Source organism: Monodelphis domestica, chromosome 5, assembly GCF_027887165.1.
Source record: "Monodelphis domestica isolate mMonDom1 chromosome 5, mMonDom1.pri, whole genome shotgun sequence".
Lineage (NCBI taxonomy): Eukaryota > Metazoa > Chordata > Mammalia > Didelphimorphia > Didelphidae > Monodelphis > Monodelphis domestica.
Window position 1 is genome coordinate 125,364,772 of NC_077231.1, and position 18,484 is coordinate 125,383,255.

An 18,484-nucleotide genomic window follows, 5' to 3' on the forward strand; every position below is an offset into this window, starting at 1 on the left:
ATTTTTCTTTTGATCTCTTTGGGATATAGGTTTATGAGCGATATTGTTGGGTCAAAAGGTAATAGTTTTATGATTCTTTAAGTGTGGTTCCAATATTGCTCTTCAGAATGGTTGTATAAGTTAACAACTCCATCAATAGAATATTTGTGTTCCAATTTTTCCACATCCTCTCCAACATTTATCATTTTTCTTTTTGATAATGTTAGTCAATCTGGTAAGTGTGAGGTGGATCTCACAATCATTTTAATTTGCATTTTTCTAGTCAGTAATGACTGAGAGCATTTTTTTCATGTGAGTCAATATAGCTTTGATTTCTTTTGAAAACTCAAACAGGATAGTTTTGAAAATAACTTATTTAATTTAATTTATTATGAACTTTTGCAAAAGCAAACTGTTTGAAATTGACATTCACAATTTTGGGCAGAATGATCTTTTTCTATCCTACTATAATTGTTTCCCTTCTAATCTTGATTGCATTGGTTTTGTTTGTATAAAACCTTTTAAATTTAATATAATGAAAATTATCCATTTCACTTTTCATAATGTTCTCTGTCTTATTTAATCATAAAATCTTTTTTCCATCAAAATATTTTCCAATTTTCCCAGTAGGTTTTAAAAAAAATCAAATGGTGAGTTCTTTCAAAAGCTTAGCTTTTGGATTTGTTGATTATGGTCATTTACTAATGTATGTTCAGATTCTGCTACTATGTAAGGTTTTTTTTTTAAACCCTTACCTTCCGTCTTTGACTCCAAGGCAGAAGAGTGGTAAGGGCTAGGCAATGGGGGTCAAGTGACTTGCCCAGGGTCACACAGCTAGGAAGTGGCTGAGGCCAGATTTGAACCTAGGACCTCCCGTCTCTAGGCCGGGCTCTCAATCCACTGAGCTACCCAGCTGCACCCTATATAAGATTTTTAAGGGAAAAATGCAGCCAGCCAGAAAAACTTAAAAATCTGTAGCCAAAGAGTTTAGTATGCTGGTAAAGATGAAAGAAGTTTCCTACTGGAGCAGTTGTCCCAATAAGCAGGAGTAAGTCCCATTTTAGGTCTTCAGTGGCAGATTATATTTTAAAAACTGCTAAAAATCTTAGAAAATTTTGGACACTTGGAGATTAATTATTAAAGAGTCTGGAGAGTACAGTAGGCTCCCCATATCTGCAGGGGTATATTCCAAGACCAACTGTGAATGACTAAAACCCAGATATAAGTAAACACTTGCTTTTAACTTCTGGTAATTGAATCAGCAGATTAACATATCAACGGATACAGGGGCATAACTGCACTAACCATCACTACTACCTTTATGCTTTGGGCCATTATTATAGTAAATAAAGGCTTTTAAAAAAGAGGTACTATAATTATGTTCCAACAAATGTGATCAGTGAGAACACTAGAGGCTGACTGGAAGAAAGTTTCACATGGGAGTATGGGCGTGGAGACAAAAGGGACATTACATGGGTCATGTACTAGGCTTGTAGACTACCATGTTATATAGCCTATACTCACTTGGCAGGCAGTTTGAAATTTATGAAAAGTTTATTTTTTATTTTCTAGAATTTTCCAAATTTTCCAATTTTCTTTTTCTGTTGTTAATCACAGGTAACTGAATCAGCAGATACCAAATCAGTGGATAAGGGAGCACAACTATAATCATTTTAACATTGTAGGAGAGAAGTCCTGGGATTTTGGGAAACTCCAGGAACTCACTCCCTTCTCTTTGTCCTTTCTTGATAAAGCACTTAGCAGAAGCTAAACATGCTGAAATATTTTAGTGAATTCTGGGATACCGATCTGGAGAATTTGTTTTGGGGAAAAAGAAAACTTATACTATGTACAAGTTTCAGAGTAAATAGCACTTAGATAATTTTCCCTCTGAAAATTGATTATTGAAGCTATTATTAATGAAGGAATGCATCGAATTTGAAAGTAATCCCATAAAGAAGAAGAAAAAATAGGTATTTGCAGTTTGCCTCTTATAAACCTCTTGTTGACTGTGAAAAGACTAAAAGCTTTTCTGAATTAAGGAGCAACTTAAAAATGAATAAAATGTAATTAAGGAATGGAAAGGGTGACTTAAACCAAAAAGGAGATCATGAGGAAGGACTCCCTTTGACTTCCCCTTCCTTCCTCAGAGATGCCTTTCTGAGTCCTATCTCAGATCTCAGAGAATTCTCTTTGACTCCTACTGCATTTCCTTCCTCTTGGACCCAGTTAATGCATCTCATTTCAGATTGGGTTCCCAAATAAAGGTGTTGGACATTAAGAACAATAGCCAAAAAATGCAGGAAAAATACAGGGAGACTCAAGTTACACTTTAGTCTCATAAATTTATTATCTATCTGATTTAAGTGTAAAATATTTTATCTCTACCTCAGTTTCCTGATCTATAAAGAGGAAAGTAATAATGTTACTTACTTCTCAAGGTTGTTGTGAGAATCAAAAATATACAGTGCTTGTGCTTAACATAGTGACTGGCATATGCTAAGTACAATATAAATGTTGACTATTATTATTATTTCTTTAATTGAATGTAGTTACTCCATAACTCTCCTTTTGGAATCTCTTTCAGAGGAGATCAGTAGATTCTTTCAGGTTCTATTTTACTCTCAGATTCTAGGATGTCAGAGAAGTTTTCCTTGATAATTTATTGAAGTTTGATGTCCAAATACCTTTTTTTTTGCTCTTGGTTTTCAGCCAGTTCAATAATTTTCAAATGATCTCTCCATGATCTGTTTCCAAGGTTTGTTGTTTTTCCAGGGAGAAATTTAACATTTTTGTCTATTTTTTCATTCTTTTTCTTTTGTTCAATTTGTTTTTTCTTGAAGCCTCATCAATCTCCCACTTGCTTGATTCTATTTTTAAGGACTTGTTTTCTTCAGTGAACTTATGTAGCAGTGAATTTTTGTATCTCTTTTCCCATTTGGCCAATCCTACTTTTTAAGGAATTGTTATACTTGGAAAATTGTGGGAATGTGTTCCATTTTTGTGTGTGTTTCCTTTGTAAAGCTGTTGATTCTTTTCCCACAGTTTTATTGAATTACTCTCATTTCCCTCCCAGTTTTCCTTCTCACTTTCTTACCTTTTAAAGCCCTATTTGAATTCTTCCATTATATCTTTTGGGGCTTGAGCTCAATTTATATTTTCTTTGATGCTTTACATGCAGCTATTTTGACAATGGCATCCTTTTCTTTGTATCTTGAACCTCTTTGTTACCACAGTTACTATCTAGAATGAGATTTTTTTTCTGGTTCATTTTTATTAATCTTGTGATTATTTTACTGTATAATAAAGTTGAACTCTTCTTGTGGATCAGAGAGGGCTATCTCACATTTTTTTTTGTCTAAGATTGCTTCTGGCTTGCAACAGGGCTTGGGATCTAATGATGGTAGTTTTCACTAGTAGGTAAACTCCTTGTTGGCTTATAAACCTAGGAGAGACTCCACTGAGAGGAATCTCTGAGATCTGAGATAGGGCTCAGAACAGAATATCTGTGGTGGAGTAGGGTGGTCAAAGAGATGGCTTGTACTGAAGGTAGTCTCCCTGCTGAATGGCTCCACAAGCAGGGACTTAATGTTGGACGGCTTTGGGAGCAGAGTCTCACTGCTGGCTATACTCAAGGGCTGAAGCTTTGCTTTTGGTACGCCCCAGAGGTGGAAACTTGGTGCTAGCTGGCACCCTAGGGGTGGAGCCTCATTGCTGGCTAGCCCAAGAGAGGAGTCTTGTAGAAGGTTTGTAATAGGTTAGGGTCTCACTGCTAAGGGGCCAGTTCCTTGAGTGGCCTGCTTGGGTGCAGTCTGCCCTTGCTGCTGCCTGCTCAGACTTTTGCTCCCATTTCACTCTATTCAGTTAGAACTTTTATGCAGACTCTCTAGGCTGTTCTGGTCTGGAAAACTGTAACAATCTTCCAAAATTTGTTATGAACCTTTGTGAACTTTAAAAACTACTCCACCCTACTTAGACCATACTTTATGGGAAGATAAAGTTGTAATCTCCTGATTGAACAATGAAGGTACTTAGTTCTCACCTTATAGTGAGCCTAGAACTGTAAGCTAAGTCTAGTTTTAGATCTAATACAAAAAGGTATTAAGTAACTATAAAGGTTAAATTAATCACAAAAAGGTCAAGTAACTCACAAAAAGTGAACTTAACAAAAAAGTGTTAAGTAACTCTAAAGATATAATCAAATCAAAGAAGATGAGAACTAAAAGTATGGGCAGTCTTGGAGAAAAAGTCTTTAATGTGATTGGTAGATGTGAAAATTTAGAGGAGGAGACACAAGGATGAAAGGTCTATATATCTGAGATTTTTTCATCCTTCAAGGAGACACTCTCTCTCTTTCCCTAATTGGCAGTGCAGAGTTAGCTGAGAGCTATGTGAGAGCCTTTTGGTATCTTAGCATGGCTACAAGTTATTATCCGGTTTGGTGGTGAGTTTCAGGCTGAATTTTCCTCTTTTACTTTCAAACTTTTTCCTCTGAGAAGCCTCTAATCTTCTTCAGAGACCTAGAGTTAGGGAGTTTAAAACTCCCCCTGGCATAGGCCAGGTAGGAGAAATCCTATATCCTCTATCCTCCTTCTCCTTAAATTCCTTCTCTCTATGTTAATTAAATTACCATGAATTTCCAGACTGATTTGGGAATTTTATTTGGCAACCATTTAAATATAGATTTAAATTCATAACCCTAAAATTATCTGACACCTTTTGTTTGGAGTTGTTTGGAGGGGTGTTTGGGAGGGCCTAGGAGGATGGCTTTCTTATTCTATCATCTTTGCCCTAAAATTCCACTTTCTGTAACTCTTGAGTGGATTTTAGATGTGATTAGTATAAAATATTTAAAAGTGATAAGATTAATGATGTGTACATGGGATAATCTGGAAATGTTTTAGACTGAACTGATATCATCTGATTGGTAATAAATTTTGTTTCATGTTTTAAATGCATGATATTCTGTATGTTGTTATATTTCTAAATTCTCTTTATGTTGTGAAATTTGAAAGAGATCATTATATCAGAAATTCTGTTAAATTTTTTATCTATATGATATTAGATTATAAATTGAAGTGTTAAAATGTGATTAAATAGATATTCAAAAATGGTTAAATATGTAATAGGGTTCATTTTTAAGGGAGAAATAATAATTATGGATTTAAAGAAAGAAATTTGGAAAAAATGATTCCTGGTCATGGTGCTGTATAATTATAATAACAGTACATTTGCTAAAACAGAGAACTTTTATTTGAAAAATTTTTATTATAACTTATAAAAATTATGAAAATAAAGAGGGTGGTTTAAAGATATGACCTCAATACTTAATATGAGTCAACTGTCAGGTATTTGTTCTATGTCTGAAACACCAGAATGTGGTTGATTTTAATTTATAAGCCAAGGATAAATGAAATGTAACTATTGAGGGAATATGAGAAATTAATAATATTCAAGTCCAACGTTGTGAGTCATGAAATTTTGCTATTTGAGGTAAAAACTTTGGAGATTATAACTTAGTATTATTTTGAGATTTCATTACAAGGATGGTTGTGTGAATTGTCATAAAGCCATTAGTAGAAAACGGTATGTGCTATATGTAGTCTGAGAACTAGAGGTGAATGTCTACCCCTGGGAAAAGTTGAGGGGATGATCTTGGAATAACCCAAGGTAGGATCTTTTCAACTTCTTTTCCCCATCAAGCTATTTCTTGTTTGAACAGGAGATTTCCCTACCTGGTTAATCCTGAGGCTTGCTTTTGATATCCTGTGACTATATGATTGGCAACCAGATGTGACTCATGCCTGGAGTCAAATAGAGCTGAGGGAGTTTTTCCTCTGCTATGGTATATGTGAAGTCAATCTGTGTACTTGAGGGAATGAGTCTTAACATTGTTATAAATATGTTCCTCCTTTTCATTTCTTAGCAAACTTCTATATTCAGGGCAGGTTAGGAGTAGAAGTTTTATGATACTAAATTTATAATTAATAAGTCAATACTAGAACAACGCTGAGTTTCTATAGTAGGATGCAAGTATGAAAAATCTTACAATTTTAAACTGTATTTGTGGGCAGATTATAATACAAGGATGTTATCCTCCTAAAGGGGGAATTAAATAAAGTAATATGACCAAGATATAATATAAAGGTTTCTAGTTAAATGGTACAGTAAAAATTGAGAACTGTGAGAAATTGATGACGACAACACAGACACTAGCAAGCAGACGCAAGGAATGGAAGCTTGAAGGATTGTCAATCAAGGAGAGAAGGGAAGGTTCTAGAGAAGAATTTGGTCAGGGATACAGTTAAGAAAGTCAACATATGAAACTTCACTTCTGTCTGAACTGGGAGAGAGGAGCCAGCAGACCACTGCTCTGAATTCCTGACCAATAAATTAACCTTGGAAATGATTAGGACATAGCTCTGAAGATCCTTTTCAAGTTATTAACAAATTTCCCCTCAAAGACAAATCAACCTTACTTCCTTATATTGAACCGTATAACAGATTTGGGAAACCATAAATTCCCTCTACCCTATCCCAACTCCCTAACTTTCTTCCTTAAATGCCCTTTTGACAGTATTAAATTGTGGAATTAGTATATTGAAAGTTGCTGCTAACTTACCATCTCTGAAGAGCTATTAAAATCAACAGAAATAGACAGGAAATAGGTGAAGGGGAGGAGTGAGAATCTCAGTTTCTCCTCTAACCTTATTTCCTAGTGTAACCATTCCAGCACTTCTCTTACCATAAATACTCTAGTGAAAGAGCCTCTAATACAGAAAGCAACAGGATTAGATTGTTTTCTCTAAGAACTATATACATATGCTTATGTTTGGCTTCCAAATGTATCTAGAATGAAATGCAAGTTTTGATTATGTTCTGTTCTCCAAACTGAATTAAGGATTTTACATATAAAATCTCATTGATAGTTGTAAAGAAGGTGAAATTATATCCCTCATTTCAAAGTATTTGATATATTTTTTAAAACGTTACCTTCCATCTTAGAATTCATATTGTGTTTTGGTTCCAAAGCAGAAGAGTGGTAAGGGCTAGGCAATGGGGGTTAAGTGACTTGCCCAGGGTCACACAGCTGGGAAGTGGCTGAGACCAGATTTGAACCTAGATCTCCCATCTCTAGACCTGTCAGTCCACTGAGCCACCCAGCTGCCCATTATCCCTATTTGATAATTTTTAAGAAAAGAAGGGTTCATTTTAAAGTTAGTCTCACATGAATTTTTAAAAGATTCTTATTTCAGGTACAGGGTAAAGATAAAGGTAGCAAGTGGTATATAAAAACTGATTCTGAAGTTTCAAGTTAGGAGAACCAAATTTAAAAGCCTATACTAAATTGTATAGTCTTGTTATTAGCAGAATTATCTAGTAATGCCTACAAGCAATGTGAAACCAGAGAGACAGAGTCCCCTTCAGAGCTGTCCTGAGAATGAAGTCTATTCCAGAATGTCCAAAAGAAACTATCCAAGGAAAACTACATGGGACATCTGGGACTCAAAATGTGTTGATTAAATGGAAATTGGGCGTAGATTACTAGGATATAAGGATACCTGATGTTAATATTAACGATCACCATTGTATTGTTTTGGACTTCTGTTTCATGGTGTTTATGCTAGAAGTTTTTTTTGTTGTTGTTGTTAACTTGGTCACATATAAACTTCCTTTCTCAAAATCAGTCCATTGGGAGCCTTTTAAGCAGTTCGAATTGTAGACTGACTTGTGTGATTCTGAATATGAATATATGAAGAATCTTTAGACTTGTATTAATGATCCTTGGAGGAATTGGGCTACTCTCTTCTTTTTGAATCAAAAGGAGAAGTTGAGGAAATTAATAGCAAATGGTATTGAGAGAACCACACTGATGTCATCTTGTGGCTCCATTCTGAATCTAGCTAAGTTCCCTTTTTGTTCAGTTTTGGGTCTGGTTAAGTTTTTGCCTACTGAGAAAATTATATTCAATTTTGGGGATTGTGAGAAAGCATTATTGCATCTTTTGAACCTAGTCCTGCATGACTGTAAAGCTGGACCACCTCTACCTGCTGTTTAGGTACCTTTAACTAAGAATCTAGATTATGCTGGTCAGAAAACTAGTAATATTGATGCAAGAAGTTTCCTCACAATTATATATCTCAAGCAATCCATGTGTATTTTTAAAAACTTTAAAAACTTTCAATTACATGTGGAAACAATTTTTAAACAATCATTATTTGTCATTTTGCAAATTAGATTCTTTCACACCCTCCTCAATCTTTCATGATGTGATAAATATTCTGATATAGGCAATCAATCTACCTTATTTGAAAACTGGTCCTGTACTGATCAATAAATCATTATTTCTATATTCTTTTGATTATTCACAGACATGGGGGGAGTGGAACAGTTTTTTTTCTGATTTCAGGGAATTTAATCTATTTATTCTTCCCTTTCTAACTTGGGAAGCCCCATATCTTTCCTCCAAAAATAAAATTACATATTGTATCCTGATTAATGGTTGCCTTTTAATTAGTTGGTCACATTTGATTAATTGTTCTTAATATATAGAAATTTGTCTCTCCTCATGTTTGGGGTCCAGTGCCAAAGCTGAGAAAGGTTATTGGTGCTGCTTTGTTAGGCAATTAGCATGCGTTCCTTAATAAACCAAAATGCTCAGAAGTTCAATTTTTGTTTTGTCAGTCATTTCATCTTTCACCCATCATGGTTCAAATCTCAGGTCTAACACATTATATGGGTGACTTTGGAAAAGACCTTTCACCATTCTGAGCCTTCCTTTCATCATCTATAAAATGAGTGGGCTGGATTGACCATAAGTCCTTTGAAGATTTTTAAAGCTCTACAATACTCAGATCCTATGATTCATAATGAGCAAGAGGAGTTAGTCCAGGGACCAAAGGAGCAATTGTAACATGGATCAATTACCTGCAGTCATAATCAATATATATTGCTTTTAACTTAATGATCGATTACTACCTATAATCACTACATACAATGTCATTTATGCCATTGACCTGACCTGTAGAAAGGAAGAAACACGTCCATACAAAAGCTGTACTAGGAGCCTCAATTCTGCAAACTATTTAGCTATTGGATACCTGGAGGTCAACTTCTAGTTTCTAATTTTTCAACTGAGAGGAAGATTTTCAACCTTATTTTCTCCACTTGCCATATTGGCTACCCCTCCCAACTTTATATGGTCTGTATATCTGATCAAGTATCTATATATATCTATATCTATATATATAGATATATATATACACACATATAATATGTATATTATATGTATATATGTATGTGTGTTATATTTATCTAATATATTTATATGTGTGTATGTATATACATATGTACACATATATTTTTTAAATCCTTACTTTCAGAATCAATACTAAGTATCAGTTCCAAGGAAGAAGAGAGGTAAGGGCTAAGCAACTGGGGTTAAGTGACTTGACCAGGGTCACATGGCTAGGAAGTATCTGAAGACAGAGTTGAACCTATGACTCCCTGTCTCTAGGCTTGCCTCTCAATCCACTGAGTCACCTATCTGCCCTATTCTATATATTGTTTGAAAATCACTGATAAAAAATGAACTGAATAGGATAGAGATTTCACCTAGGAAATATCCTTGAAATGAAGATTTATTCATTAATCATTACTCTTTGCATATAGTAATTAAATAATTTACAATTATAATTTATTATTTGTTTATTTACTCACCTATTTCAAATTTCATATCTTCTCTACTTCCTCAAAACCAAAATAACCTTCCTTCATGTATCTGCATTAAATGTTTAGTCTAGGTCAGTGAAGGCATAGGGGAAAGGATTGAACTTTAATTGATTTCGTTACAGGGAACTCTGAGAAAAGGAAACTCCCTCCACTAATGAATTGGTGCTTCTCTGAAACTTAAGAGTTTTAGAGAGGTTTTTTTTGTGCTATTGTTCAGTCATAGAGACAGTATATGTCATAGGTGAGACTTGAACCCAGGTCCTCTTGGCTTTGTGAAGACTGGCTCTCTGTCCACTAAGTCAAATTGACTCCCAGGTATTCATGATAATTTAGGCCCAATTTGTTTCTCACTTCTCAATTTTTTTAATTTCCATTGCCATCCCAGCACTCTTGTCCAAGTATAACGTGATTTTTTTTAAATCATTGACACTCTTCTTTACAAGGTGAAATTTAACAGGGGTGGATGAAAATCAATGAACCTTGGGTTCAAATGATCAAGTTCCCATCGAACATTTGAAAGATAGAGGATTCATGTGAAGGAAAGTTGGTGTGTTAGATACTGGAGTAAGATCTCAGGCCTGTCATGTCCTCATTCTCAGGACCTCTTCTGATGGTTTTTTTTTTTTAATCTCCTTGGGACATTGTTCTTGAATGGGGAACCAGAGGACAGTTGTGGAAGCAATGAATGAACTTTTGCAAAAACAATTAGGGACTCTGGATTCCCCCCCCCCAATTTTCTTGAGCTTAACTTCATAACCCATTTTGCATGTATTACTAAGAAATATATATGTATATATAATAAACCAGTTCATTTTCAGCCTAGAGTCACAAGTTCCATATGATCCTTGTCTGCTATGTAGTTTTGACCTTTACTTATTCCAAAGCTAGATATTTTAGATGGCAAAAGAGATACAACATCATCACATACCTGGTATTAGGAGTGGTTGGAATTGGCATTCTTCCTACATTATGTGTTTTGAGGGAGAATCCTTAGGCTTCAATGTCCCTGATACTCACCTGGTAACTCTCTGCTCTCTTGATCATAAGCCTTGGGTAAAAAAGGCTGAGATTCTGGACTGGATGTTGCGATACTAGAAGAGATTGAATCTGATGCTTTTCCAAAGACTCGTACTTCACAGAAAGATAGAAATGTTCTTCTCTTTGGGTTGACAACACTCACATATCTTCCTTGCATTGTCTCACATTTGAAAAATTCTGTTTTTCCTTGACTCAAGGAATTGATGACTGCACACCTGAAGGCAAATCATATTTTTATTCATAAAGAATCAAATGTACCAATTGAAAATTGCTACACAGAGGACACTCAAAAGATCCATTAATTCTTTATATCATTTATTAGGACAGGTTCTCAGACCAACTTTGAACCTGGTTTAGGTTCAAATAATGTAAAGTTTCGTCAAGAAACTTTGATCACAGAAAGTTGTTCCCCATGGAAAATAATATCAACATCTACAATTTCTTTGGAATACCCATTTTAGGTTTGATACTTTCCCCTTCTTCCTTATCTTCACATTTAACTTCCATACTTCCTCAGATTTTGCATCTTGTTCATTCTTCGTTTTCTGTGACTTCATGTTCTGAATTTTACTTTTTTAAAAATCTTTTTTTTTCCACAAGTAGCTCAGTGTCTCCAGCACTAAAAGCATTGTTAGCACATAGAAGAAACTTTAAAATTACTATTAATTGGAAAATAATTGAATTAAAACTTTTGGTTCTTATGTGGTCTATGCCCACATTACTTCATGAGTGGGTAATTATAAATGGTTTTCCAACCAGAGTCTTCACCTCTTGTCTCTGTTCTTTTAGTTCACCCAAAGCATAGTTACCAGAGTATTCCTTTCTCAAACAAAATTTTTGGCTAGTCATTTCCCTAACCATGGTTCTATAGTGAAGATAAGACTTCTGATAAGGCCCAATCATGGCTTTCCTTCCTGACATTCAAATCCTAGAAACAATGGCGAGTACCACTTGACCACAACATCCGTTCTTCACTTTCCTAATTTTAAGCTAGTATATCTTACCCACTTCATGCTAGGGCCTGTTCTTACTGACCATCAGGTCCATACAAGAAAGATTAGTAGACATTAGATAAGAGAACAATGAAGGGAATCAAGTAAAGGCTATATGAATTAAATAGAAACAATTGCATTTCAATGAATCAGTGAGCTTTGACTTACTACTTCTTATGTGCTAGATACTGTACTAAGCACTGGAGAGTGATTATCAGTTCTTCTGGAAAGGGTCTTCCTCTCTGAAACATCACTATATGAGTAAAGTATTTGATCAAAAGAAGCTGACTCATCTCCCTCTGCCACATTCATTTAGTTGCCCAATCAAATGAAATTCTAGAACAACTCATTGATACAGGGAGATTTATGTATCAAACAGAAGGTTTGGAAAGAACATATTTCATATATCCTTGTTGCTCATTATTCAGATGGTCTTTGTTTTTTGTGTTCAATTTATAAATATTATAAATACAAATATTTAAAAATCTATTATACAAGTGTACAGTTAATCACAACTAATGTCTACACTGGCCATGCCCTAAAATATTTCTCTATTTATATTTAATATAGATTGTTGATGCCCACTCAGTACAGAGATAGAGAAGGAGCTAAGGAGTTGACCTATAGTTTCATAAGCAGAGGAAACTCCCAGGTGAAGAACTCCCTCTACTAATAGTGGTCAGTGTCTTCTCTATTATCTTTGACCTTATGGAGTCACAGAGGACGTGATGTGGGCTGAAGTGTCCCACTAAATCCTGCCAAATAGCTGTGAACAATCAGAAGAACAAAGAAACAATGACTAGTTGATTAGTATGAGCCATGTTTCAGATCTGACGTTTGGTTTGCTTAGATTTCATATTGTGAGAAAATTCCTCACATCAGACTTTAGACATAAGCTAAGTTCTTAGTTGGGGGTCTCTGAGCAGTCAATCAATTTTCCAGTCACATATAACTAGGTTTAAATGGTCAATTTCCACAATCATGGTCTTCCTTAGAGGCTGTACAGAAAGAGCAAAATAAGACCAAAAGTTGCTCTGGGGATATTTAACATGTCATTAGCATCATATTTACATCGTGGTTGGCTACCCTTGAGTGGGCAAAGAGAGTGGACCATAGGTAAAGTGACATCAGGTCCTTGGGAATGACAGTGCAACAACCACCCAGACAAATAAATGGCCCCTTCCTTAGTAACTAATCAAGATAAAAAGCATTCTTGAAAAGCCCTACCCACCTCACCTCCCTACCTTACTTAGATTCCTACCTTCCTTCCTTTCTTACACTTTCCACTAGCTAACTCTCTATCTCTACACTATTGACATATTCTCTTATATTAAAGCTATAATTTTGGGGGACTCACACTCCTTAGTTGGAAAAATGAGGGTTGAAGGCAGTGAGGAAAGGGTTGATGAAAATGGCTTCCCCCACGACTCCCTCCCAGAGTCCCTGAATTACTTGAGGGAGACAAAATGGAGATCTCCCCTTGGTGAAGGCTTACCCCTTGGTGGTCGTGCCAGCCCTCAAGGGTGGCGGGAAAGTCTTCTCTACAAGGAGAGGTTTGTGGGACCTCAATCTGGATATGTGCTCCTTTGGGGCGCTCACAAGTCTCCCCCTCATGTCTTCTAGAAAACAGGCAACAAGATGGAGTCTGCCTATGGGCTTACTCTCCAAATGTAAGTAAACGAGATTGAATTCACTATCTGATTGCTTATTTGATTTAATTGTTGATTGGGGCAAAAGTTAGCGGTTAGAGGGGTTATGGGTCATCCTAAATCTCTTTCTAAATACACTAATTATTGAAGTACACGATTTTCTTGTAGGCAGGGGAGAGGTAGAAAAAAGGGAAGAGAGCACTGCTCATCAATTTGAGTTGAATATCTCAATAGTTCATGGAAGGAAAGTCTTTGAAGAAATTAGGTTTCTTGACAGGAACCAGTGATGTTTTAAACAGGAACACACGATGTTAAGATTTCTGTCAGTGTCAGAAATCTCCAAAGGTGTCTTGAATGGCCCCAAGAAATACTCCTTCCACTCCCTTCTGGGTCTCAGCCCTCAAGACTCCCTCCTCAAGAGAATTTCCCAGAAGTCTTTGTCCAGTTTCCAACTGTTATTCCTGCCTCATACAACTATAGAGCTCTCAACATTTGCATTTTCACCAATGGTTCTTTTGTCCTACTCCCCATCATTACAAAGCTTATTCCCCCATCATGGAGTCTGTTTGACCTGTCAGATTCTTTAGATGAGACCCTAATTTCACTGTTCCCACATCAGACCTTAATGACTTGCCTGGAATTCCTCATATAAGATGTGTCAGAAGTAGAACTTGAATGTCGGTCTTCTTGACTTTGAGTCCAACTATTATCCATTATCCCATAAACCCTACTTTGCTCTCTGCTTGCAGACTGCTGCCAAAATAACATTCTTAAATCAGAGCTCTTACCATATTACTTCCTATCCCTTCAGTGAATGTTCATTGTTTTAGAATGATACAAAATCCTCAGATTAGCATTTAAAGCCTTTCCCCGTCTGGATTCAGCTTGTATTCACAGATACTTCATATTATCCCCTCTCACATACTTTAGAGTCTAGCTCACTAAATTTACATGCTTTTCCATGAAGTTGGCATTCCATTTTCTCTGAGTCTTTGCACTGGCTGTCCTATGTGCCTGGAATGACCTCCCTGCTCACCTCGATCTCTAAGAATCCTCAGTTTCTCTTAAGACTCAACTCAAGTGATACCTTTTTTTTTTAGGAAACCTTCCCTGGCTTCCCTAGTCTTTAATGCTCTCTACCTCCTCAAACAGTCTTACTCTTTTCTATCAGTTTATTGGAGTGAAATATAAGGAGAATTGTAGGTCTCCTACCCTTCTTGGTCCTCCTATAGTGAATGGAAGTTACAGGCTTTATCCTGAGTGGAGAAGTCATAAAATGAAGTAACAAGAGCTAGCAGCAAGACAGAGTGGCCTCAAGGTATCAGGAAAGATGCCTAGGTGGCATAATGACTAGAATGCTAGAATTAGAATCAGGAAGACATGAATGTTAATCCTACTTAAAGACACTCACTATTTGATTCTGGAAAAGCCACTTATTCTTTCTCAACTTCAGTCTCATCTATAAAGTATGATTCATAATAGCACTCACCTACAAGGAGGTAAGACAAAAATAAGAATAACTATATAACCAATGTTGTAAATCCTAGAACACTATATGAATGCTAGTTTTTATTTTTTTAAAATGTAATGGCCAGAATTTGGAACTATGCCCAAAGGGCGACAAAAGAATATCTACCCTTTGACCCAGCCATAGCACTGCTGGGTCTGTACCCCCAAAGAGATAATGGACAAAAAGACTTGTACAAAAATATTCATAGCTGCGCTCTTTGTGGTGGCCAAAAACTGGAAAACGAGGGGATGCCCATCAATTGGGGAATGGCTGAACAAACTGTGGTATATGTTGTTGATGGAATACTATTGTGCTAAAAGGAATAATAAAGTGGAGGAGTTCCATGGAGACTGGAACAACCTCCAGGAAGTGATGCAGAGCGAGAGGAGCAGAACCAGGAGAACATTGTACACAGAGACTAATACACTGTGGTATAATCGAACGTAATGGACTTCTCCATTAGTGGCGGTGTAATGTCCCTGAACAATCTGCAGGGATATAGGAGAAAAAAACACCATTCATAAGCAAAGGATAAACTATGGGAGTGGAAACACCGAGGAAAAGCAACTGCCTGAATACAGCGGTTGAGGGGACATGACAGAGGAGAGACTCTAAATGAACACTCTAATGCAAATATTATCAACAAAGCAATGGGTTCAAATCAAGAAAACATCTAATGCCCAGTGGATTTACGTGTCGGCTATGGGGGGTGGGGGGAGGAAAAGAAAATGATCTATGTCTTTAACGAATAATGCTTGGAAATGATCAAATAAAATATATTAAAAAAATGTAATGGCCAGAGATATAAATTCAACACGGTTCAGCAAGTTTTTCTTTTGCAGGACTAGTCTAAAGAAGGTCACACTTACTCTTATTCACTTAATAATGTGTAACTTTGGGTAATTTACTGAAATTATCTGGTTTGGTTTCTAAATCTTATAAAAGAAGAACCTAGATAACTTCGGTTTTCTGGACCACCTCTAAGTCTGTCGTCCTATGAGCCCATGATCTATGACTCTAGAAGGCAATTTCAGACATAACAGACATTCATATTCTTGGTTATAGTAATCATCTCCCTCTAAGTCTTTCCTTCTGCATCCTAATTTCTTTCAACATATGGCAAGAGCTCAAGGTTTTTAATGTCCTGATTGCCCTGTTCTAGATGATCTTCCATCCAGAGAGTCCTATCAGTCCTATCTCTTTTGGTAATCAGGCCATTTTTCTGTATCTTCTGCCTTTCTATTAGGGCCTTTCTAGCATTCACTCAAGATACTACTTTAATACTGGACATTTTCTAGTACACTGGAAATCATCTACAGTCTAGAAACACATCCCACTGCCAGCTACTATCACTTAGGCTGAATTTTATATCCCAAATCATACCAATATCTGGTCCTGTCTGCTATGAGACAGGGTATCTGGGCTTCACTGGGTATACCATTAGTACCTGCTGTAAGACTGGTTTTCAAGGAAAGGCTTTGAACATTTTAATCCTCTATCTTTCTCAATGAATCTCATCCTATCCACAAATCTTCCTGTTGAACTCATTCCTCAATATTTAGCATATGTTCACCCATTACTGGTGATTTTAAAGCCTCGTGCGCTACGTCCCATTCCCAATCCCCACTTGGTGCCTTCCTTAGTACAATTACCTTCAACCACATCTGCCTAAATATTCACTCAATCTTCTCCTTCCACTGTACTCCCTGGAATTGAGATGCATCTCTCCTTCTATTGCCCCTTTTAGACACTCCTACAACCATCCCTCAGCAGGCTTTCCTTTGAGGTCCATGTTATTAAAATTTATCATTGAATCTGGGTATTGGTTGCCCTTATTTGTAGAACTTCAGAACATTTCTCTTCTTTCCTCAATGAATTCAATGCCTAGCTCATAGTCTTTTTCTCTACTATAATTCCTGTCCTCCTACTAGGGGACTTCTATATACATATTAAGGCTCATTCAAATTCTCTCACCTCTCCTCCCCATAATATAAGTTCTCATGATCAACTGCTTCACTTTCCATCAACAAGATATATGCTCACATCTTTGATCATGCATTTGCCTATGTAGTTTGCTTCTATGCTTGTGATGTGCAAAATTATTTTACCTGGTCATTGTTTAACATTCCATCCTTGATTATTTTCTTTGTCTTCATCCTGACTTCCAATCTTCCCAACAATCAGTTCTTTCACAGGTCATCCCACCCACCTCAGCATTGGCTACATACTGTCTTCTCTTTTCTATCTCTGCTCACTGAAAAATCAGCACAAATCTATATTATCTTTTTTTTTAATCCTTACCTTCTGTCTAAGAATCAATACCATGCACCAGTTCTACCTTTGAACTGTGGTAAGGGCTAGGCAACAGCACTCCAGTGACTTGCCAGGGTCACACAACTATGAAGCATTTGAGGCCAGAATTGAACCAAGAACTCTCATTTCTAGGCCTGTCTCTCAATCCATTGAGTCACCTACTTGCCCACCAAATTATCTTCTACAGTCCAATCCTTGCTCCATTTTACTATAAAAGGTAATGTTTTGCTAAGCTACAACCTTGGATTCCTGTCACCAACCTCCTTTGCTCCTATTCATATATATTGCTAATCAAATTGGCGAAAATCAAGAAACCATACTGACAGAGTCAAATACAAATGTATGTTAAATAATATCCATTGGACTCCCAGTCAGGAAATCTTTTTATCCTTCCTTAATCAAATTGTTATCCACCTCACCAAAGAAGTAGTTCCCAAACATTTCCTTTTTCCCCTCAAACCATTTACAACATCCTTCCAAAAATCAGTTAATGCCTGATTCTTAACTAAAAAATATTGTGGCCATTTACTAAGAGCTCTAACGTTCTTCTCTGTTTTTCCTGATCTCACTCCATTTACATATCTTGTCCCACTATTTGATCCTTCACCAAGTCTCACACAAGTCAGGATACCTTCTCTTTGCCAAGGCAAATACCTCCACATACACTTTTCATTCTACATTTGTCCCTGCTCACCCCCAAGCTTCATTATCCAGGATGGATTTCATACTATTCCTTCCATGCAATCTATTGAGAATATAATAGGAATGAATGCTTCATGAATATGTGAAAAATCAATAAAGTCAAAGAATGGAATGATTATCCATCAAAAAAAGTGGGAGGAGGAAGATCTTTTATTGATTTGCTATTATTCTAATCTTATAGGATGTAGCATTCCTTGAGAGGTTGGGTCCCATTTAGGTCTCTAACTTGACTATCAGCCTAATCTAAAGTCCTCACTATTTTATTAATAAAAAGGACTTTACCAGATGACAGCAAAAACATAGGAACACCTGGAACAACCAGGAAATTCATAGCCATGACATTAATTTCATTGCTTTGATCTCACATAATGTTTGGAACTGAGTCAAGGACAAATCCTCTCATGAGATATTGAGGGATTATTGAATGGGAAAGTGTTGCATGCTTGAATCATCAAGAAAATATTCTCAATTCTTGCCAATTATTGCATATGATCAGAACAGCATGTATAAAGGAAGTAAAAATACTTTTTTGCCACACTATCAAATTTCAAGTATATTGGTTGTATTAT

General features: G+C 36.3%; 1 protein-coding gene across 4 annotated transcripts in view; it reads right to left on the minus strand.

The window, feature by feature from the left end:
• Positions 1-18,484, minus strand: part of LOC103103854 (uncharacterized) — a 115,631-nt gene that overhangs the window by 64,111 nt on the left and 33,036 nt on the right. For 3 of the 4 annotated variants that reach the window (XM_056799286.1, XM_056799285.1, XM_056799287.1), the window contains exon 4: positions 10,729-10,964. In XM_056799286.1, the coding sequence (XP_056655264.1) occupies positions 10,729-10,964 (236 nt within the window). Of the gene's footprint in view, positions 1-9,699; positions 9,892-10,728; positions 10,965-18,484 lie in introns of those variants that run through there. The other variant, XM_056799288.1, reaches the window with a different exon arrangement.